The 24,805-nt window shown below is 37.3% G+C and overlaps 1 protein-coding gene across 4 annotated transcripts in view; it reads left to right on the top strand.

Moving 5' to 3' along the window:
• sema5a (sema domain, seven thrombospondin repeats (type 1 and type 1-like), transmembrane domain (TM) and short cytoplasmic domain, (semaphorin) 5A) overlaps positions 1-24,805 on the top strand; it is a 151,183-nt gene that overhangs the window by 82,665 nt on the left and 43,713 nt on the right. For all 4 annotated transcript variants that reach the window (XR_004337338.1, XM_032551350.1, XM_032551352.1 and 1 more), the window contains exons 9-14: positions 1,308-1,443; positions 6,059-6,263; positions 9,979-10,186; positions 12,101-12,218; positions 16,181-16,362; positions 17,536-17,679. Coding sequence is in view for 3 of the 4 variants with exons in the window: in XM_032551350.1 (XP_032407241.1) it covers positions 1,308-1,443; positions 6,059-6,263; positions 9,979-10,186; positions 12,101-12,218; positions 16,181-16,362; positions 17,536-17,679 (993 nt within the window). In the remaining variant the exon portion in view is untranslated. The remainder of the gene's footprint in view (positions 1-1,307; positions 1,444-6,058; positions 6,264-9,978; positions 10,187-12,100; positions 12,219-16,180; positions 16,363-17,535; positions 17,680-24,805) is intronic.

Here is a 24,805-nt window from a genome sequence, read left to right as displayed (position 1 = left end):
TGTGGTGCTCCGGATTAATTCGCACATTAGGTTATGATTTAAAGTTAGCATTTAAAGTGACAATAGCTTACAGGTAGAAACTATTTAACAACCTGCTTGTTCTTGCTTTTTGGGACAGATAATGTCTGCCTGAAGGCAGCAGTTCAAAACAGTGAAGTGCTGGGGTTAGATGTGTCCTTTAGAGTGAACATTGGGGAGGAAGTTAAGGTTTTCAGCACAAATAGACTTTCAAATGGACCTTCATACCACCAAATGTGTTACAATGTGGTTTAAGGAAAGTAACAAACACAATCATTAATGAACAATGAACCAAGTTGTACAAGTTAAAATTAAATTTCATTGATTTTCTTTTTACTTTAAAGAAAGTAAAATAAAAAAAAAACATCTAAAAAGCTGACAAAGTCCGTTTTTCAGCGAATGTTTTTTTTTTTTTAGTAATGATAGATCTTGCTAATTCTATTGGATATAAAACAATAAATGTTTGATCTGATTCATACAGTAGTCTTGTTTATCTGTATGTACATATCTGTAGATTGAGAAGAGTATTATAGATTTTGCTCCGTACTAATATACAGTTTGAATTTGAATACATTTCATGCTTTATATGAGAGGCCTTTTACGTTCTTATGACTGACAATCTAATCTCATATTAAGTGTTTAATCCTCTGTTTTACTCTCTTTTCCTTCTTATTTCCTGTTATTTAAACTGTTGTACAGCCACTTGCCCTATCATTAAAGCTGAGTAATCAATTCTTTACAGTCAACGCCTTCATGGAGCGGAGAAAAAAAAAAAAACATTTGAAGGGTATTGGAAACATTTCCCCCTACAGGCACAGAGCTTAATGAACAGCTGCACTGGATTATAATTCACATCGCCAAAGTCTTGCAGTTTGAGTCGAGAGTTAATGCTCTCATTCTTTACTTTCTCTTCCAAGCGAGGCGACCGGTACTTGTTGAAACTGACAGCTTAAAAAGTCAAAGCTGTATTTCAGCTCAGAGATCTATACCGTTAATCAGAAAAGCCAAGCAGCTTAATTGTGCTTTGTTGCTGGATTTATAGTCTAATAATGACAGTCACTAGCGATGCAGAGGGTGTCTGTCTCTTTAGGGTTTGATTTTTATTGTTGTTGCCAACATGCTGAGGTAATCCTAACGAAAGCATACAAAATCTGATGTGCTTCCACGTTGAGTTGAGATTTTTTTGTAAATTTGATAATCCTAATCTTTTTTTTGTTTTCTTTCCACTCTCCTTCCTGTTTTGAGGGGCTGTCTACGCTTTTTTTCCCCCTTCTATTCTCAACCATCAGAAACAGCATTGCTGCATCTGCAGTATGCGCCTTCAATCTCAGTGCCATATCCCAGGTTTTTAATGGACCTTTTAAGTACCAGGAAAACTCACGATCGGCTTGGCTGCCCTACCCTAACCCAAACCCAAACTTTCAGGTAATGTATGTGTATTCATTCATAAGGTATCATATTATGCCACTATGGATGGGCCACTATTAGACTGTAATGGTGTAACAACCTTTGGAAAAAATGCCATAGTATTTACACAGCTCTAAAAGATTTTAAAATGCTATGAGCATTTTCTGTAAATTTGGAGTTGTTTATGCAGGATATCTTGGAAGTTTTTAAGAGAGTCCATCCAAAACAAAAATGTTACTATAAATCAGTGTTATGACAACCTTGTGTGGTTAATGTTTCTTTCTGCATTTCAAACCTTTTGAGGTCTGTATGTAAACTCCACATTAGGGATGTTTCAGTGTTGATAAGATTAAACCAAAACAAAAGACAACCCAATGCTCACCTTTGATATGATTAGGAAATCAGGACCAATCTATCAAAAGAGGAACATTTTTGCACACTTAATGAAGAATAAGCATTCCTCACCCATTCACCTCAGAGGAAGCTCTTCACATATTATAATTTCTTCTAAGTATCTATTAAGTGCGTCTTCTCTCACAATCACGCACATTATGACTGCTCATTATAAACTCTGTTGTATAGGTCATTCATTCCTTGAAGATATCTCATGGAGTCGCCCTTAATAAACTTAACTTATTTTGCACTGGTAATTCTTTATGTTTATGCCCTACCCTAAAACCTGAAGGTGTATGGAAAGCATCTTATTTTGATTTAAGGCACCATTCCATAGTGATGACGCAGAGGGAATGCGTTATTAGCAGAACAAGTGGTTCTCGGTTTTTGCAGGCGTAGCAGATAGTGAGAGAGCTAATCCACCTGGCTTTCCATGAGGAATTGAATTCCCTATGAGGTGTGGCCACCGGTGGGTGACACTTGCCTCGCTTTCTCAGACGTTTCTCATCACCAGCCTCCATCATGTCGCCGCCTGAGCCAGCATATGCAAGAGCCCTCAATCGAGGACTAACACATGCATTATCTATAATGGCGTTGCTCATGCAGAAAAGGCGAAAGGAATTCTCAGAGGGGGGGGGAAAGGTGCAAGCTTTGATGGTATGCTGCATACACACATGCGCCCACACCAATAAATCTGTGACATGGAATATAACTCTCTGTCGTCATGCATTGTTATATCTGCTTGTCAGCAGCTAGTTTAGCAAAAACAAACTTCATGAAAATCAATTTTCCTTATCTGGTCAGAGCTGACTGCAAATTTATGCCCTTCAATGTGCTATAGGAACATCACATCGGGGGGGTCTGCGCTCCATATTTTTTTACGCTTCTCGAGGATAAACATGGATCTGTCTCACCTCTCTTCCCCCATCTTCCTGACTTAAGCTTGGGTACAATGTTTGCTCCTTTCCAATGGACCAATGCTCACTTTATCTAGGTTTCAGTGACATCTTCATCAAGCATTTGTCAATGTTGAGATTTACAAGCGCAAGATTTATAGCTCTTTCTCAAGCCAGCACACATACACTTTCACAGAAGTTCAGGCACCAACAGGCATCTATAAAAATCAAGCAGCTACAACAACCACACAGCTCACATATCACATATAAAATACATTTGTTGTACAGCTACATTGCCCAGGTGAGGATAATTGTGATTATGGAGAGATGCCTCAACACACACATGCACGCATATTGGTCATTGATTGAGAGCCTAATTCCCAGTCTGCAGAGAAAATCCCTCCATTCATTTGAAACACACCGATTGATCCTGCAGGGTTTGTTCAGGCAATGAGTCATGTTCATTGTGCATTACTACTAATACTGCCTATGTGTTATATTGGGTCATTTTATAATAGATTATTATTTAAAAAACATTATTTGTTCAGCCAACAACTAGAAGCATTTGTTAAGTTTGACTAAGAGGCAAAAGCAAATTATTATTTTAGTTCTTTTAGTTTTTAGTAAGGTATACAACAAAGAGGGCAGACTTAAATAAGTTTATAATTCTGCCTGCCTCTAGTTCAGGTAAATAGTTGTGTAAACAATTCTGTTATCGTATTTGAATTGTGAAAATAAACTAGAATTAAACTAAAACTAGTTATTTTTTGAGAAAAGGGGTTCCTGGTTAGCCTTTTGGGATGATGTAACATTACACAGTGCCTGACAAAAGTGTCCAGAACGCATACATTTATTTTTCATATTTTGTCATATTACGGTGAAAAACCTTGACACATTATAATGGCTTTTTTCGTGAAAGTACACAGAGCAGAGTAAAACTGGAAAGAAAATGACCTAACCTATGTTGTAACATTTTTTACAAATAAAATCCTATAAATTTGAGCAAACCTTTGTTTTTATCCCTTTTCACTCTGAAAAACCTAAGTAGGTTTACCACAGTTCCTTCCCCTGCCTGATGTAGAGGAAATAAGAGACTAATATAAGTCTAGATGGAGAAGGAGGAGACAGATATTTACAACAATTAATGTTGACATATGCATACTGTATATATATATTTTTTTCCACCATGTATTTAATCTTTTCATTAAAAACATATAGATCCTAGGTATGACTACCATAACAAGGAAAATATCCCTCACTAGAAGCTTATTTTACCTCAAAGAAACCATTTAAACAAACTGCAAGTAACATTTTTAACCAATACGTGTACTGAGAAAACAATGCAACTCTTCTTTTCAAGTCAACTTCACTAAAATGTTTTGTTCAGAAGGCCTTTAAAATGGGGATTGAAGCATTTACAACAAACATAGCCAAAAGCCCAAGAAGAGCAAAATGTGAAAAATCTCAAGAGGTATGAATACTGTCCTTTGCAATGTTCAGCAAATCCAACAAAGATTGGGATCAGGTGTTGCCAAGTGTTGAACGTTTAGTTACTCAGGAAACAGTCTAAAATGAAATGCCATGATACTTGGAAGACATTTTAAACACACTGCCATTTTGCAAAAACATGGTGTAAAACAACCATGGTTCTGAGTGCCACTTATGTCATCCTGGCAGGGCACTTTGCCCTGATGATGAGAGGGGGAGACAGCTGAGTGTTGGATGGGCCCTCAGCCAAATGATGGTTGTGTCCCTCACCTTGACTCTGCTCATAACATCAATTTTGCAGTGCATTCCCTGTAATAGAGCCTCAGTGGCCAGACCCAAACGCTCTGTAAAATTCTGTCATCCACATGCTTTGGCAACCTTGCACACAATGCAAAAGCAGACCACAAAGGGAAACTTTAGACGTGTATTACTGAACATCCACACTGCAAACATTCAACATATTTTTTTCGCCAGGGGCAGGATGATTATTTGAGACACTGGCAAGCACAGTCTTGAATGTCTTGTAGTCTTTCAGGGCTGCAATTTCTCACATTCTGAACTTGCAAGAGCACTGATCCGTTCACCAGACTAGAAGCCCTTCATGATAGTCGTTTGTCAGCTCACTAAAGGCCGAGGATTGATCTGTATAACGTGTCCATAATGCTGCCGTTGAAGCTTGTCTCCCAGGAACAAATCACCAGCCAGAGTTCAGCCTCAGCTTAGCAGTAAAAAGGTGTACTGTTAGCCTGGAGATGAGAAAATGCAATACAATACCATAATTAAAACAGCAGCAGTCTGTTTTGGGTGGTGTAATTGCCATACAAGACGTATTTTTGTTTTCTCTGCTCTGTGTTCTGGTGGAAGCCTGTTCTTTGTGAAAGATGCCTCAATTCAAAATCCTGAGCTCATCATGGGATATCTTTTACGCTTGGTTAGCTTTAGTTTCCCAGTTTTCCCTTAGCTATGCTGGCTTTGTCCTGCACCTTGTCCTCTCCACTTAGAAGAGGAAGAAATTCACACCAGATGCATCATATCATGGAAATGGCTTTTTGTAGGCAAACATTAGCTACGTACAGTGCCATCCAAAAGTATACAGTCCAGTTTTAAATTTTTACATTTTACCATGATACATCCAAAAATATAGATTTAACTTTTGGGAATTTTTTTGCATTTCATGATTAGAAGTAGTAATCTATTGATGTGCATTTGTAATTACTACCCCTGGATAAACTTAGTCTTAAGTATTAAACATTTTAGATTATAACTATGAATCTTACTACCTTTAAGAAATCAAAACTTGTCTCCAGAATGAAACAATAAAGCCAGAAAAATGCATTTATTTATTGTCACTTTGTGACAACAGATTTCCTCACTACTAAATCATTGCTTGTCCATCTTTGACTGATACAAATTCCCTGTGAGTCTCTTTAAAAATATTAATAATGAAAACAATGAGGTCTCAGACACTTTTTGAAGTTATCATTTCTGAGCTGAAGAATGACACAATCCGGAAATATTATTTTCCAAGTAGCAATAAAGCTTACCAGCAATATGTATGCATATGAGTGAGAAATCTCATAAAAGAGATAACTACCCACTCAGTGAATCACTCATTCAGTCTCTTCCCATCAAACTCTGTGACTACAAAGCCTTGAAGTTTTGAGGATAGCAAACCAACTTAGAGGCAATGATCCTACTTGTTCATTAAATCACTCCTTCCCTTAAATTTCCATGTCTTGGTTTATTTCTGAAAAAATCCCTAGGCATATTATCCTGTAATCCTTAAAACCCTAGACTTCTATGAATGTAATGGAAGTCTAATGTCATATTCTTCCAAACTTTTTCCATCTGTACAGTGCGGCACCATCAACTCTGGCTCCTATGTAAACCTGACTCAAAGAAACCTGCAGGATGCACAGAAGTTTTTGCTGATGCATGAGGTGGTCCAGCCAGTGGTCCCTGTTCCTTATTTCATGGAAGACAATGTGCGCTTCACTCATATAGCAGTGGATGTGGTACAAGGGAAAGACACACTGTTCCACATCATTTATTTGGCCACTGGTAAGTACCTCAGAACAACCTTTTTTTTCTAATAAGAAAATCTGTTTGTGTCAGTAGTACAGGAGAAAGTTGTTCTTTTAGGTTTAGAATTAAACTCACGCAGTCTTCCCTTTGTTTTTGAAAGGTTACTATATGTTTTAAGTTTTAAAATATAGGAACAAGTTGTTGTTCATGGTTTCATCCAATAGGAACACTTATTCATTTTTCCTGTTGATGTTTGACATTCACACTTGTCCCTAAATCAAAAAATAGAAATGCAAGCAAAATTATTTGCACTACATAGTCATAAAACGAAATAATCTAACGTTTTTTGAGGGCCAATGCACATTTTGTGGCTCTACACAAATTTATGTTGTTGAAGGAAAGGCAAAAATGACTGGATTGTAATCACTTCTACCTATACATACTATAATAGCTATGAATATATACAGTATATATACAGTATTTTTAGATTGAAAGAAGAAACTGGGGCAAGACTTCAAAATTAATATTCATAGACATCCAGTTTGACTAATTTGGAGATATTAAAAAAAAAAAACACACAATGAAATACATTAAATTTTGTGGTAACTAAAATAGTGAACAGAATCTAACCGTATAATTACTTACATGTTTTAGAACTGCTCAGGACTGAGACCTTAATGCACACATTGTCTCAGTGTTTTATTCATCCTTACTTTTATTGCTGTGAATATTGATGGTTCTTAAAAAAAACAAAAAGGCCTAGGAGCTCGAAGGCCTTGAAATGCACTCTGCACATGAAAGAAGTTTCTCGTAAGAAGAACAATACCAGTCAATCTGTATCAACATCATCAAGACATCAAAGCTTTTGCTTTGACATGAGCTTCATGACCTTTTACCTACACATGTTCCACATATGTTACGAAACCCTCATGCAGTCACTGAAATGCACACATATAGATAACAGAAGAAGCATTTTTCATGAAAATGTAATCCCTCTTCTGTATGCACCATAAAACAGCCAATAGTCATGTCTAAAAAGAGACAAGCGGTGGGCAAATGACACATGTGCGGTCATTACACATTTACTCTGTCCGATGTGTACGTTTGGCACCATCTGCTTATCAGTACATTGTTTGATCAAACTGGTGTGATCCTGCGATGATGTTAGACTTGGCAAGTTGCAGAAAATGGCAACAAAAGGTCTCCAGTTTACCTGTTATTATTTGATGAGTTGTTGTAATGTAACATGGGCGACAAACAGGTGTGCTGAGCAGAATTTTGAATGCAGTGACCCACTTTGCTCTACTAAGTACCAAAAAAAGCCCGCTGGGAAATGGCAACATGATCCTCCTGTTAAAGAGTCGGTGTTATTTTAGGATATTTCACATATCGTATAATACATGCATATGTACACGCCCTCTCTCACACACACACACAAACTTGCAATCTGTTCCAGTTCACTTCCTCCATGCTTGGCATCTCCCTCAAAAACTCCCTTCTCATTGTTTGCATGCTACTGTGATCAATGCAGCACTGAACCAGAGCTGCCCACACTGCAAGTTCCCCAGACACTAACCAGACACTAATGAAAACATCTGAACCCCTGCCAGGGCCATTGGCTTGCACTCATACTGTACCTAATCACACGCTGTTATTAACGCCTAAACGCACCCCACTGATTGGGGCCATTGTGGGGAAATCTAATAGCTCCAGCCGGGAGTTCAAAGATGTCGAAGTGTGAGGTTCTTTCAAACAACCGTGCAGCTTGCTGAGCAGAGCAGTGAAGCTGTTATTCAGCCTCCTTAGTATTTCCTGCTGCTCATTTTTCTTTCTCAGTGGTAGATTTGATGGAATAAAGAATCTGAAACGTTAAAGTACACGCCTCCAAATGAACACAGCAGCACTTTAATACATGCCAAATTAGATAATAGGACAGTATGAGATATTTTAGGCTTCAGAATGAGCCGTTTTATTCTGCCACACAAAGAAAATTTATTAAAAAAGAAAATAAGAACCAGGATAGAGTAATAATTAAAAAAAAAAAACAAAATTAAATTCAATCAGTTTAACAGAAGGGTCATAAATAAAGTTCTGCACACAACTTTGTAAGCATATAAGTTGCTAAAGTAAAAAAATAATAATAATTTGCCAAATTGGCCACAACTTAGCAAATGTATTTTAACAAATCAAGTTCTAACAGTTAAAGTTGAATTTCCCTTACATTGTCTTGTAAAAATATTTACGCTCCTTTAACCATTTATTTTCATAATCCAATCACAAACTTCAACATGTCTCATTGGGAATTTAAGGTGATAGAACAAAATAAAATCAAATAAATCACTGTGAAGCAGAAGAAAGATTTTTACACAACTAAATATGTAAATAGTGAATGCCTTTGTGTTAAGCCTTCTGGATCAATACTTTGCAAAATCCCTTCATGGTGAAATTGCAGCTGTGAGAATCTAATTTATTTTAATTTTTCTTTGCAAAGTATTGAGACTGGATGAAATGTTTATGGATTTGTCTGGGCTTAGGCTCATTCATGCATAGCACATTGATATGCTGCGACCTAATCTTTTTTAGTGTATCTCTGGTTGCATGTGCCTGTTAAAGGGCAGAACTCTGCCGCAGTGTAAAGTCCTTTGCAACCATAAACAAGGTTTCATGAAGAACTGTTCTGTGTCTAGTTCCCTCCAACTTTCTTTAAACTCTAAACATTTTCCCTGCCGTTGCTAAATACAGTCACCACAACATGTTGCTGCCATGTCATAAGAGGGATTGCGTGTTCAAGGTGATGTTTCGTCCGACCAGAGCAACTTTTTCCAAGTTTGGCATTATTGTGGGGAAATCATTTATAGTTTGCTGATAGTATCGTACTATAAATGATTGTGTTTTCTTTTCAACATTGGCTTTCTTTTTGTTACTCTATGAAGGCCATAACTGTCACTGCTTTGTGTTGTTCTATCACATAAAATCCCAATGAAATACAGAGAAGTTTAACAAAAAAACAGTAAAACAGGTTTTTATTCTGAAAGGTTCAAGTCTCTTATTGTATGTATTACCTCAAGCTGCTGCAGCATTACTGACCACACTGCTTGGGGCAAAACTTAACTTTTACATTTCATGCCTTTAAGTTACCTATTAGCATTTTGCACTTCTTCCTATGGCTCCACTGTACACCTAATTACCTTTGGCTCGCCCAGGGGACTGCAAGTATAATGGATTATGTTTGTTTTAGCTCTCCCAAAAGAAAATTTGCCTCAAAGTGTGTCTCTCTGAGCCTACCTTACAAAATTAAAGGTCAGAATACATTCACGGTGACACAGATTTCCACACTTTTCCACACATTTCACTCTCTTTTATAGATACAAAGCAGCTTCATCCCTTAGAATATTCCCTTAAGAAAAAGTAGGCCAGAAATCATGCATTCAGGTGCCTCATCAACTCTTTCGTTATGTCTGCAGTGCTGCATATTGATGCTTTAACCAGGCTTTGTACATCCATTTCTCTTTTATTCGTCTTTCCACAGCCTCCTTAAGGAAGCGATTGTTCTGTAGTTCACGGTGTTGAGTGTAGTTCTTCCCATTCAGCATACATTATTTGTTGGTTTTCCTCTTCAAACCCTCTGTTATTCTTATCCTGCCCTTCCTTTTGCTCTTTCCCCCATTACTTTACCTTTTCTCTTGTGTATTATCGGTCCCTCTTTCCTCTTTGTGACATAATCCTCTCTTCTCCCGACTTTCTCTTCCAGATTATGGCACTATCAGAAAAGTGCTGTCTCCTCTCAACCAGTCCACGGGGAGCTGCCTATTGGAGGAGATCGAGTTGTTCCCGCCCAGGAAGAGGCAGCCGATACGGAGCCTGCTGATCCTGCACAGCCGCAGCGAGCTTTACGTGGGCTTCAGGGACCAGGTCATCAAGATACCGCTCAAGAGATGCAGCTACCACAAGAGCAGAGAGTGAGTCCGTGAACAAAGAAAACACTATTAATCTCAATGGGAGCTGTCAAAGGCAAATGTGCAAACAAAGTTTTCAAGCTGTATTTTGTTTTCTTTTTCATAAGATGGTTTTTATCTGAGAGTACCAGGCCTGAGCTAAAACTTTAAATCCTGCAAATCAGCTTTGTCTGATCCACTGGAGGTGCTTGTGGATGTCCTCTGACTGCCTCCCCAGCTGATTGACCCATGCGCAAAACCATGTGCTTTCTGCCTCGTGCAGCGTTCCGAAGTTAAATCAGATATTTTGAGTTTCTGTCTGTCTTCTAGGCTGCCACATCTCTGAATAAATACTGCCAAACTTGGGTGTAAAAGCCAATCAAGATTTGTATCCTATCTATCATTGGCTGACAAATTACACCTTCATTATTCCGTTGCACCGTTACCGTTGCACACCGCAGCCTTAATGCATCATATTACAGCCGTTGCTCTGTAATACGTAATGCAGTCACTTCATCACATTCACTATTTCTCTTTTTATATGAAGGCTGAAAAAGTTAGAACAGACAAAACGGATAAAAGAAACTTCACCAAGGACACGCATCAGTTGCTAATAGTTATGTTTTATCTTTGACATTACTTTTAGAGACAGGCTTGAAATATTGGAATGATGCCTTTTTTGTGGTTTTGTTGTGTGGATGCATAATTTGGAAGACCCCAAGCCCCTCAGGAAAATAGACCCTGATGTTTTTTCCTTTTTTTCTTTTATCTCGTGTCATTCGGTACTACCATCACCTTGTATTTATAGAGTGGCACATCTTGTCTTTTTTATTTCTTGTGGAGCAATACCGCACAATGTGAACTCTTGTTCCTTATTTACAGATGCAACTAGATGCAAGTGATATATAATTTAGGCATCAATTTCAGATCATATCGACAATAATGGCCCGCAGCTAAAAAAAAATACCCAAGTTGTTGCTCAGATAATTTAAAGATTATCTAGGATCAATGAAAAAGGACTTTGAGAAATGTCAATCACGTATAAAGTATGTCCTTGTACTGTCCTTGTACTGTGCAGTATACACTTTACACCTTTTTACTTATACTGTGTATGACTTTGATTTTACAAGAAGCAGAATTTTGTCTGTCATCTCTCATATTGGCCCAAACACTTCCTCAGCCACATAATAATACAGCACCATCATTTTTACACAGAAGCACCAGCCCTTTCTCTTTTTTAGAACTGTCACTGGGATGGATACTAAAGCATGTGAATCACTTGGTTCTTACTCATTCATTCTAGATTGTGACTGTATTGTCTCTTTGTTATGAAACCTCTCAGAAAAAAAAAAAAAAAAATCACTGTTTCCACCAGGGCATGCCATGCAACGTTGATGCCTGCGGCCGAAAGATATGTCACCGCACTGTCACCACAGCCTTGTCTTTATATGAAAAGAGTAGCTTTATTACTCTCAACAAACCATGTGCTGCAGTTACTGGAAAGACATATGCCACAATATATACATATACTGAAATATCCTTGCATTGAATGTTATCTGAGCTGATGTTGAAAATGTAGTCAGTACACTACATCAAGGAAGAATTTTATGATGTCGGGCCCAATGCATGATCATGTTCTACATTCTGGGGCAATGCTACATATTTTTTTCCTAGCTTTAATAGTGCTTTCATTTGTTCTGTCACTTTCTTTTTTCTGTCTGTTTCTCTCCTCTGACATGTTCAATTATACTTTCTGCTACCATCCAATCTCTGCTGCCTCTTATACTTTAATAAGACATTGAAACCACCACTTATTACCTTCATCAATTGTCTCCTTCTATCTAGTTGAATCTATGCCATTCTAAGGCACAGACATCTGTGTGACACAACAGACTCACAAAACCTCTCTAATAGGGTCATTGTATTCCTACCCTTTAGAGCCTGCGTAGGAGCCAGGGACCCGTATTGTGGCTGGGATTTGTTGCTGAAAAAATGCACCACCCTGGAGGAAAGTGTCAGAATGAGCCAGTGGGAGCAGAGCATCACAAAATGTCCAGTGAGTATGAGTCTGCCCTATGATCTTTGCATATTACACTTTGTAATTCCCATATTTCTGCATAAATCCTAACTGAAATGTCAACGGATTTGCACATTAGTCCTTTAGAGCAAAGCAAAGACAAGCTGGCTTTGCTATTGTACAATAACTAGAAGTTTCCATTATCTGCTGATCAGATTTATTCTTTAATAAAAAGGTGTCTCACAATTGTAGGTGATGAAGCATGCAGAGGGATGTGGAATGCTTAGTTTAAATATTCTTTAGCAAAGATCCTGTCACATCTATGTGGTTATATTGTGTTGCAGCACTTAAATTTACATGCAATTGAAACTTGATATTTACATATGCTATTTAAAAAGATACATAACCTCTCTTCTTACTCTGAGAGCAGTAACACAGCAGACAGCAAGGAGAAGGACTTGTAAAGTCCTCTGTTTTCTTGCAACTCCCTACTGCAGCTTTAGGGAGGTTATAAAACTCGGGATCATGTCATGATAAACTGTGAAGGATATGTTTTCATGCAAAATGTGAGAGCCAACCAAATAACCCTTGTAAGAGGGCATCATTATTCACACCACAACTAGTCCGGTATCGTCATGGTCTAAAAGGCCACTCGGAGATGAAGATGCCGTTATGAGTAAACAAAGCTTAAAAAATCAGACTGCAGATTGCATCTGGGACAGTGATCCTCATTTATGTCCAGTGATCTTGTGAAACTAAAACTGGAGTGTTTGACCATAATAATTATCACAAGAAAAAATAAGTAAACACTAAAGCACTGAACAAAGAGTAGATCACATGAAAAAAAGACAGTATTACAACAATAGCTTTATCAACAGCTTCAGTTGTTAAGAGTCCTGCCTTTCATCAAAAAGATCCTTAACTTGGATTCCGACTGGGGTCTTTCTTGTCATCCGTGTTTGGGTTGTCTCCATGTCCTATGGGTTTTCCCCCGCACTCCAGAAGAATGCATGTCAATTCAAAACCAACCTCAGGGGTGTGTGTGTGTGTGTGTGTGTGTTGCATGAGTGTGTGTCCTGCATGCATCTATGGTGCCCTGTGAAAAACTGGCGGCGTACCCCGTCTCACGCCCAGTGATCACTGGAGATCGGAACCATGACCTTGCGAAGATTAGCGGGTACAAAAAAAATGGATGAATAGAAGAACACATTATAGGCTTGCTGTCTGTCTAGTTGAAGTGAATTATCTATGCAGAAGCTTGCAGCAACATTTCACTCTCTTCCTTTAGGGACATATTACAGTCTATCACACTTTTTTTCTGTTTGAGAGATATTAACTCCCTTTGTCTTTCATGTGGACCTTATTGACAAGCAAAGCACATCGGAGCTTTAAATGAATATTTGACACTCAAGCCTCTGAGGAAAAATCCTTTATTCTTGGAGATAAATAATCTATGCATAAACAGCTATGTTTAAATAAAGACTGTAAAACAAATAGAAAACATAAACTCTACTGTATGTTTTTCATTATTTAAAATACTTTATCTTTCTGCAATATGATTTATTGGATGGAATACGGACAGGGGAACTGATACCACTCATGTTGGCTTATTAAATATGTAGCTTGACTCTAGACACTATATGCTTATCTTAGCATAAATCGTAAGCACAAACAATCCTCGGTCTCCTCTCTACGAGAATTATTCTTAATAACATTTCAGTCATCTATAGAAAAGCATCAGAAAAGAAAATCACAACCTATTTTTTAAAGCTGTTCTTTACTTGCAACTTCAGTAAGCAAAATGCAGCCAGCCATATCCTTCTACTATTGTATTGATTTTTTTCCCCTATTAGGATCACACAAAATGGAAAAACAGTGGTAACTTTGTACTTTAAAGACATAGAATCTGATTAAACCTAATAAACAAATTAAATGTGCTGTTTTGCACATGTCTAAAACCAGAAGGTTTACACTTTGCCGGGATGGAGCATAGAGTACATGATTGTTAGCATTCCACCAAAGACATCAACAGACCCAAGGAAAGTAATTTTCACTGCTTGTCAATCTGGGAAGATTTAAAAGCACTACTTGAAGTCTGTCACTCACCAGAGAGAAAGATTATTCTCAAGTGGAAAACATGTGATACAGTTACCAGTTTTCCCAGAAATTGATGTTGTAGTCAGTTCATCTTGAGGTCATGCTGAACTGTAAAGAGATGGCAAAAAAGTACTACAGCCAATACTTCACACACCTCCTCAGACACTGTGTTTAAATCTAATTGCAGAACCAGGGGCTGGGTTTTACCAGGCTAAGAGTTTTTAGGTCCAGGACTAAAATTTTCAACTTTCTCCTAAACAGAAACAGCTACGTAATTCTGGTAAACCAAAGGAACCCCTAGGCAGAAGCGATAAATAGTCCCTCTAGTGTATTCTCGGGGGAAAAAAATGCCTGTAAATGTCAATCATCTGAGTTGATACTTTAACACTAATAGATGAATACAGTATTGCTCCATTATTTCTAAAACGTAACACTGAGAACAAGAAATAGACGTATTATGCAGAGACTGAAGTCCAGACAAGAAAAATAAATATATCTGTTTAAAATAACTAATCAACAAGATGTGAAAAGAAAAAAATAATGGAACATTTCTTTAATCACCATTACACTTGCACACCCTATGAGTCCATTAACGGTGTGCAAAAGTTTATATAACTGGCTTAGTGTCTGTTCGGCTGCATACTTCTGCAAAGTGATGGTCTAAAGTTAAAAGCCAGCCAAGGTTTTGCATACTGAGAAGTGTTGTGTAGGCAGAGATAGGAGATGTGTGCTTCACCAACGAATTCACAAGTGCCATCTGGCATTACAGTCGTATATCTGTGGTGAAAGACGTTTTACTTTTAAAAGAAGGCAGTTTTGCTGTTAGCCCGTCAAGGAGGTTTTAATCCCAGATTAATATTTTGATTCAAGTAAAATTGACATCCCTCACAGCTTTTTGAACTCTTGCCTCCTATTCTGCATGTGTGATGTTAAACTTTGTAAAAATGAATAGGCCTCTCTTTTGCCACTGGAATCTGTTATAGATTTAGATTTTATATAATATCTAGACTCTGTTATTTCTCTTCCGACATATAAACATTAAAGTAAATTATGATTATTTTCCTTATAAAAGCCATGCAGTGTGGATCAGTTATTGAATATTACATCTTGTACAACCTGAAGTAAATAATTCAGTAGACAATACACAAATACCAAATCACTCACACTTTCAGCCTGAGTGATGCTGCAATATCGGCTTTATTGGCTGCATCTGTGTAGCTGTTTGCTTCCTTGGCTGCCCATTGTTGCAGATGTTGTGTGCCCAGTCCAAGCGTTTCTCATTTAGGCACACAGCAAAATTCAATTACCAATAAGAGCAGAGGCCAGGCTTCTGCCAAACAGATAATGATCACGCTCTCTTCCGCTGGTGTGATGATGCTTTTGCATTTTGAAATTATCCTGAAATGTTGTACCAACCCGGGCTCATAGCATCTTCAGTGCTGAATCTGTCGATTGGCCCTTACAACCAGGTCATCACGCTTGTAATTTTTGCTCTTCTAATATCTGATCCTTCCAGTTTGATTCTGTTTTGCTTCATGTATTCATTGACGAGGCCCCATTTTGTTTCCATGTATTGGTGTTTTATGAATGTGCATATTCCGAGTCTCTCTTTTTCTGTTTTGGAATTCCATTATACCATGCAGCAGATTCTGTCTTACTTTATGGTTATAGCAGACAACTGCTCAATTTTTGACATTCAGCAGACGATGTAATGGATTTTTTATTTTTTTTTGCATCTATTTGAGGAAAATTGATTTTTGTTTCCACCCTTCTGTACCAATGATCTCCCAGAGCAGCATATTCCTGAAAGCCACACTGATGCAATGACCCATTTCTGAGAAAAAAGCAACAAAAAAACATGACTTTCAAAGTGTTTTATTTTTGGTCCTGTTTGTCACTAACAGGTCCGTAATGTTACAGTCGATGGGGGCTTTGGTGCCTGGTCTGGCTGGTCCACCTGCACCCACAATGATGGAGGCAGCTCAGGTGCTTGTCTGTGTCGGACGAGAGCCTGCGATAACCCCACCCCTCAGTGTGGTGGCCAGAAGTGCTATGGGATCAGCGTTGAAGTCGCCAACTGTTCCAGGTATATTATTCTGATGCTGTTCTTCTTTATAATTTTTAAATATTGTAAAAATTTAACAGATATAACCCCTATATCCTCACACCCAGTCATTAGAGATCAACACCATGCAAATAATTTTTTGTGACATTTTCATTCTGTTACTTTGAGCTTACAAGTGTTGATTGAACATTGGAGCTTTTTCACACTTCCTCATTAAAGGTTTAACACTCTGAGTTAAATACTGAGTTTAGAGAAACTGATGCTTTCCAACTTACCTCGTGCATGGAGAAAAATAACATTTCCAGTCACATGATAATTTCACCTGCTTCTGAATAATTAATACTCATTCGAACCCTCTTTAATGAACTTCTTTACCTACGTTAAGAAGAGGTTGAGTCACAATCACACCTAAGATCATATAAAGCTGCAATTTCAGGTGTTCCACCAGACAGTGGCCTAAAAACAATCACATGGTTCTTTAAGATTCTCATAGAAATAGTCTCTGTTTTTTGTCATATTTAAAGGAGCTTTGTACCTGGAACTTGTACCTCAAACATAATTAGAAACAGTTTTTTATTCTTTTAAGGAATGTTTGTTTTAAATGAGAAAGGGCATCTTCAAAACTCTCCTGGGACTATTGGAGTTCTCTTAAATAGAAGAACAAAAGAATTTGTAACTTGATTTGTGGCTACCAGGCAGTTTTAGAATCCATATATATATATAAACTTGACCTTACCTTTAGAGCTTTAGATGGAAGCTTGCTTGATTGACCTGAGGTCATCTAATCAGAATCTTTTACAGCCCACTACACCATCTTTAGGACTCAAGAGGACTGAATTCTCTAATTGCTAGCACCTAGATTAAATATATAGGGCGACATTTCTAGAAAAGAACTGTAGACATTTTTTCCCCAAGGACCTTTATTACTCTGAGTTTTGTGTTTCTATTTTATGTATGAAACATCATTGTGTATTTTATCTTTTTTTTCTGAAAGACATTGACATTTGTATGTGAGAGTGGTTGTATAACTATAGTTTTACTCACCACTGTGTTCGAGTCAGAAAGTTCAAGTCATGTTCATTATTCTTCAAGTTAGTAGTACTGTACCAAGGCCGAATAAATGTAAGAAACTGATATTTTATTTGTCTTTCTGGCGAATGTCCGAGACTGATGTTACTTTGTGTATCATCATAGAAATGGAGCTTGGACTCCCTGGACTTCCTGGTCCCCTTGCAGCACCAGTTGTGGCATCGGTTTTCAGGTGCGTCAACGCTCCTGCAGCAACCCAACACCTCGCCACGGTGGGAGAGTGTGTGTTGGCCAGAATCGTGAGGAAAGGTAAGAAGCGGAATCCTCCTCTTCTACAGTAATATGCAAAAGTTTTAAACAACTGCAAATACCGTTTGCCTCGATGAAAACTGACTTGTGGTCTTTAAGGGTGATCTCCAGACTTTAGTTTCTTCATTTTCTGTCTAGAACAAGACATCATAGTTTGCAAGGATTTAATGTAAGAAATGTGAGCAAGATGGGACAGAAGCTGATTTTAAAAAAGAACTACATAAAGCAATGTAGCTGTATCAGAAAATATTGCCTTTGGTAAAATAAAAAGAAAAGTAATCAAAAGCGTCACACGGGATCTCAGAAATGTAAAAATCCTTCATCTGATCGTCTACTTCATGAAGAATGCCACTGACTCTTTGGGAAGTACTTGTTTACGTAAATGTTATAATACTGCTTTATTCTAAATGAAAAAATCTAATAACAAATGCATATTAAAATTGTTTTGTATTAACCTTTTTATCTGACACCCTCAAAATCCTTACACAAGTCAATGGGTCGTTCCATCAGCAAACGCGTGTCATGATCATGACAGTTAAGGGGTTAATATTGAAATCTTGACTTATGCACAGCATTGTATTTTCATCATTGTGTACTGATTAAAGGGCATATGTGTTGAACAAAGGTGGATGGAAAAGAAAAAAAGATCGAACAAACAGCTGCAGTCCCCAACTTTGTAACCAGTAGTAAAGGAGCCTGTATTTGGTTGCAATTTTTTCCTTTTTCTTTGTCCTTTGTGCCCTTTCTTTTGTTCAACTCTTTGACAGCCAATTAGAGAAGGTGCACGGTGGGACTTTGCTTGGATAATTATCTGGTTTTCAGACACAAACCATTCCATGACTTAAAGTTTTGGTGGAAAATAGTCACCCTTTTCTTAAAAGATGCTTGCATGGTTTCCAGGCACCTTTTGAAGATACAAAAAAATGAAGCTGAAAGCAGGTGAAGAAGCACAAGGAGACGTGCACAAAGCAACACGGCTAGAAAAGGTCAAGGCCTTTTTTTTTTCTTCTGGTTTTTCTGGCTGTCAAGAAGTTTTCATCAGTTGGCTAAACTTGAGAAAGAACTCAGAAAAAGCTTTGAAAGCTTCTGCTATATTTGAACACAGAATATTCACAATATTTTACATAAATCTTAAAGCCAGTTGTATCAATAGAGATTCTTTCCTTTATGCTGATGGAATTTACACAAAAAAATCACTGTGGATTTTCTTAATCACCCTGCTGTGAAACAAAACTGTAGACAGAAAAAGTGCAAATAACTACAGATCTGCTGGTACAGGCAAAGGAAGAATACATATAAACCATTACCATGGTAACAGAAAGTGGATTTTGCAAGATGGGTAATTAGAGACGGACTTTAAGATCTTTTAATTACCTTTTTTTTTAACTTTCTTTTCCTTTTCTTTCTTGTGCAACCTCACACCTATTTTCTGGCAAACTGCAGCTCCAGAAGGAGCAGTCTTTGAGTAATACACTTCGCCTTCTGGAACAGTGAAAAAAAAAATTACACAGAGTGACCGCCACAGCCTAGTTACTGAAAAAAATACAATAGAAAAAAAAACAAAACAGCTGACTGGCTCTAAAAACCGCCGCAGAAGAGAAGCCGATTTTACCATCCCATTTTTTCCCCTCAGTTTTAATCCCGTTTGTGCCATCTCCAATACTCAGGCTCAGTAGTCACTCTGTTCAGTTATATGAAACAAGTCGGAGAGGTTTTAGGCTTGCTACTGGAAGGGGATGTTTACAGGATTCTTTAAATTTTAAAATTTAAAATCAGTTTGAAAATTGAAAGATCAGCTGTTATAGTCTGTTAGTTTGTTCTTTCTTTTATTGATTTTTTTTTTATTTATTTACCTCAAATTAATTGAAATCAGTGTTTAAATGATTTCTAAGTTAAAACAGATAACCCTTAAAGAGGCCAATAGATATCCAGGTCTTTTGCAAAAGACATTAGGAGCATATTTTTTTCAAGTTTGTTAGGAAAGCTCATAAATGATACCAAACATGATAAATCAAATAAGCTACTATAATGGATGGCAGAAAAGAGTAAATACGTAAGCCCCATTAACACTGTGTCTTATCTTGCTATGTATGTTGGTGTATCTAAAAACTGATTTGTGTGGGTCTAAGCTTAAAGAATTAAAGTACATTTTAAAAATATGAATTCCAGCCATTTTTATTTTTATCTTTGTTGATTTTTGTGTGCCCTCCTTTCTCTTGTATACTGTATACAGGTTTATTGGGATGAAAGGAGGAAAATTCATAATGTTTTACTGCGCTAAGACGCCATACATTGCATTTGCAGTAACGTTTCCATCAAAGTTTACTTCCCTGAACACTATTAGTGTTGGTCAAATCAAATGGTCAATTAGTATTAACAGCAGCAGACGAATTAAAAAAATAGTTTGGGCGTCTATCAGTTGGAGTTGATTTGAGCGTTCAGCATGCAGAGTGAGTGAATGTTCATAAATCCAAACAGAGCTATAGTATGCAAGTATACAGCATAGTATGCAATGATTGCTCTTTCACTGATTCTGTAGCAATGGGACATGTCTGCTCTACATATGGCCTCTTAGAGTCGTGATATTCAGGCCTGCTCTGATAGAATATCAGGGTAGAAGGTGACATTGGAGCAATATTTACCCTTGGCAGTGTATTTCTATCCCAATAAAACACAGAGCAAATATGCAATATCATGCCATTGGTATTGGTTTATTTATTAAACTATTAGTATTAGTTTCTTTGCTAGTGCATCACCAAACCTTTTGTTTAAAGCATGACCTTTAAAATTTTTAATTGTATTGCAAGGTAGTCCTGCTGCTTCTTTCTGCTTCTATCACATGAAGAGATGTGACATCTTAATGAATAAGGCAGCATTCAGGTGATTTAAAAGTAACAACATCCATCTTCACTAGATGCAGGCATATGGGTTTAAAAGGGCAACACGGGGATATGTAAATTAACTTTTGTTCACATTTATGCATCCACTTGAAAAAAAACATTTGTTTTGCCTTTGTTACCATGTCTGAAATCTTCCACCACCACTTCCACCACTAACTGTTGTTTGAAGTAAGCCATATATAAAATAGGAAAAGTTAAAAATCACCAGTCTGAATGCCATGAGAAACTGGCTCATGTCAGTCTTTTTTTTTTTTTTTTTGCTGAAAACAGTTGTGAAAATTCTGTTCTTTATATGCACCGGGTTCCCATCAGAGAAGTGCGATGGCTCACTTCACACCTTGTTCTTGCATTGTTGCCTCAAGTGCCTCATTCAGATAAATGCCCATGCCATATGTCCATACATGGATAAATATACAAACAATGTCAAATGCAAAAGGAAAATGCAGAGGGGCACAAATAAACCTCCTTTTTACAGCTCTATTTTATTGTTGTTAACCCAACAAGCATCCAATAAGTTCAGTCTTGATTGTTTGCAGCAGCCAAATCCTTTAAAGTTAAAGCAAATGCTATGAAACTGAGCCCACACAGCAGCGCTGCGGGCTTAAATCTGGATGGTTAATGCCTGCATTTATGAACCTACTGTTGGCTTTTCCCTCAGCACACTGACAGCGTCCACGCTGCTTACTCAGGCTGTACTGGGTAATTAGCCTCGTTTTACTCTGATCAGCCCCGTGTGTTTTAGAGGAGAAGAAAACGGATAAAACAAGATGGAGCAAAGCCACTCACTTGTGTGATTAGTGAGTGTAAGGATAATTTTGAAGCTCAAGATAATCTCCACTGCATTGATTGCTGATGTTTTTGTATTTTATTATTGCGTTGCATTCCTGTAGGGGTATTTTGTCCACGTAAAAGCCTTTTAGCATTCACGTGAATCTGACTGCATACCGGACAGCCTTTCATTACCTTGTCCTCACTTTGCCACACTCTTACTCCCAAACATATCAACTCATTGGCACAGCAAAGATTGGTAAAAGTGAAAAGCAGCAAGGATTTTTATATCCAGAGAGTAAAGAACGTGTTCTTTGAGCTGCTGTGAATAATGGTGACGTTTTGGGAACACTGCGGCTGAAATGTACAGCTTAATTGAGTCTGAGGAGGAAATGGTATGAATTTAAAGCTTGTTTCTAGCACAAGAAGGCTCTGTTTTTCTAAAGAAAAAAAAAAAGGCAGTCATCTGCCAAAACATGAAGAAAAAAATATATAAAAGCAGATTTGTAGCCGATGTAAAAGCTGGAAAATGGTTCTAACAAGCCTTGCAATTTTCTGTAGTTAATTTATAATGAGAATTAAGCAATTCAAGTATTTTAGACATTGCTGTAATACTGCCTTGTAAAACATCGTAATTAGAGATGATGCATGTGTCTCCTCGGCTTTTATTAGCCCACGTCAATGAATTATGCAAATATTCATTAAGATTTGAGATATATGTAATCTTCCTTTGCTGTACTTCTTAAACAACATTGTCACAGGCGAATGCAAAAGGCCGTGTTCTTGGTGGTTTGATTCACTCACGTTTTCAGGCATAGACAATGAAGTGTTTCCTTCAGTCTACATCAGAGATGCAAACTTCACTCATCTGAACATGCATTTTTTTAGAGTCCTTTTTGTCTAGGTTCTCTAGTCGATTGACAAGGATTGAAGTGTGGCAATAACCTCATTGTATTACACTTCTAAATTTAGCAGTTTATTTCACATGAAGAACATTTCCAAGTAAAAGCAGAAAAATTCATCCATTCTGTTCATCTTATCTGATGTTGGGTAGGGCAGGTAGCAAGCTCAGCAAGAATACTCCGACATCCCTCTCCTCAGCAATGTCCCTCCAGTTAGGAGATGCTTGTAAAGCAAAAGCAAGATTTGTGTCTGTATTGTCAATATAAAGACAAGCAGGTTGAACTCTTGTTGTTCTTGTACCTTGTATCTCAAGATGTTGTAATAAAGAAAAGGCTCTCTGATTTGGACATCTCGGGGTCTAATCCTTGCAGACGTTGTAAATCTGTTTCAGTCTTCAAGCAATAACTTTAAACTTTCACTGAAACAGTTCACAACCCAGTGTAAGGCAGACAGTAAATTCCTTTTGCATTACCTTGCAACGGTGAAAAAAAAAACAAAAACATTTTTATCTAACAACTGAACTACTTGTAAACATAATTGAACGTTGAAAGGGAAAAACTGTGACATATTTGACATTTAAATGTATTTCAAACAAATTTGGAGTTGCTCAAATGGGCTCACCAAGCCTGACTTTGAACATCTTCTGACAGGACTAGTTAACTATAAAAAGGTCAAATTTTCACCTGATTTTTAAAGTTTAAATGAAGACAAGAATTGGTCAACCTTAAATATGCAGCAGAAAAACCTATGTGTATGTCCAGTGTTTGCCTGGATGGTTGTCGAGCGTGAAAAGGTGCACACCTAACTTATTTACTGATATTCTCGTCTAGCAAAGGAGTCCTACTGGCAGACATGGAACTTGCATTGTATTAGCTATGATAACCAGCCAAGAAGAAACCAGACATTTTACAGCAAAAGTGTTCTTTTGTGATTTGGAACCAAGTGGTGCTTTCCTAACAACTCTGAATACTTTTGTGTTACGTTTGTTTCTTAGACTCGCCTGGTAAAAGGCTGTGTTACTTTGTGTGTGGAGACTAATATAAGTTGCACTGTTTCCACTGACTGCCATTTGTGGTAAAGTAGGAGGGAAAACATAAACATCTGAGGTCATACAAAAACTGAAAATGCAATTTGAATACATACTATCTCTGTGTTGCATGTTAATTGAAAGTTTGTCATTTTAGCAAATATTTGAGATTCTAGATTTTCTTTCAGCAGGAACAGCATTCTTAGATTTTTGTAGGTACTTTTATGTTGTACTTTTTTAAAACTAACATATCTGATTGGCAACTGCTGTACAGAATAAGTTCCTAAATAAAATACAATTTGTATTTGTTACAATGCACATAAACCTCTTAGAGGTTCTGTCAACAAGTTTCTTGAAAACTGGAGCATTCATGTATGGTGTTTTGGATCCCAAGCCAACTATCAGACATGATCATTGTTTCATGATGGAAATTTTAAGCACTTTATGTCTGGGTTTAGTTTGCTTATGCATTATAGCAGCTGTCCTTAACTTTATCCCTATCTACAGCTTCAATTAATGTTTTAAGCGCCTTTCAGATAAGTGATTTAATACTATTTGCTTCACCAAAAGCAGTAGGCAGCAATTTTCAGCAACAACCCCCTGATATATCATTGTTCATGATGACACACAAATGTGCTTGCCTTTAAACACAAAAGATTATTAGAAGCTTTTTTTAAACTCATTAGAGGACATCAAATGAGTCTTAACCCTAACCCTAAAAAAAATGTACACTTTTTTCTTTTTCTGAACTTTGGTAACTTGACCCTTTCAACATCCTATTGAATAATTTCATTCAATAAGATGAATAAAATTGTAGCAATTATAGCATCAATTTTCTATGAAAAACCTTGGTGTCATTTTTTAAATTTCTTTTTGAGCCCCTAACACCATCACATCATCCAGTCAACTAAAACAAATATATGTCTTTCACTCTGGGATTTAGCACACATTTTCCACAGTTTATTTTATTCATTTTCAGTTTGATAAGTACAGTTCCTTGTATTTTCATTTTCATTAGTTTTGTTCTTGTTATTTAAGTAGATTTCCAAAGCACCACAAGAAACACTTGTATTTCTCCAACTCCTTTGGCTTCTGCTATATTAAAGTACATAATTTTGTATTTTGTTAATTGTGTCCAAGTGAGTCTGAGTTCACCCAGGGTTACTTAAAGGAAATGGTTCAAAACTGTGTTCCAGCAACAGTGTCATGTCAGATCACCCAGATAGAAAGTGTTTCTGGATCACTGCTTCTGTTTCTCTTTGTTGTGCATTTGCTCGGTCTTTTCAAACCCCCAGTTGGTCGTGTCAGATGGATGTTCAAGCTGAGATAGGTTCTGCTAGAAGTGTCTTCCTGCTAAAGCTTGTTAAACTGTTCAAGATGTTGAAATGGAAATTGCCAGATAGTACAGATATTTAGGTATTGTGACTGATGAGAATTTATCTTTTAAAAGTCATATTGAAAAATTGGTCCCTAAGCTGAAACTTAAATTGTGGCTCTTTTTTAGAAACAGAAAGTGTTTCTCAAACCA

The sequence above is a fragment of the Xiphophorus hellerii genome, chromosome 21, assembly GCF_003331165.1.
Source record: "Xiphophorus hellerii strain 12219 chromosome 21, Xiphophorus_hellerii-4.1, whole genome shotgun sequence".
NCBI classification, from domain to species: Eukaryota; Metazoa; Chordata; class Actinopteri; order Cyprinodontiformes; family Poeciliidae; genus Xiphophorus; species Xiphophorus hellerii.
Note: the sequence above shows the minus strand (reverse complement) of the source record. Positions and strands in the feature narration are given on the sequence as shown.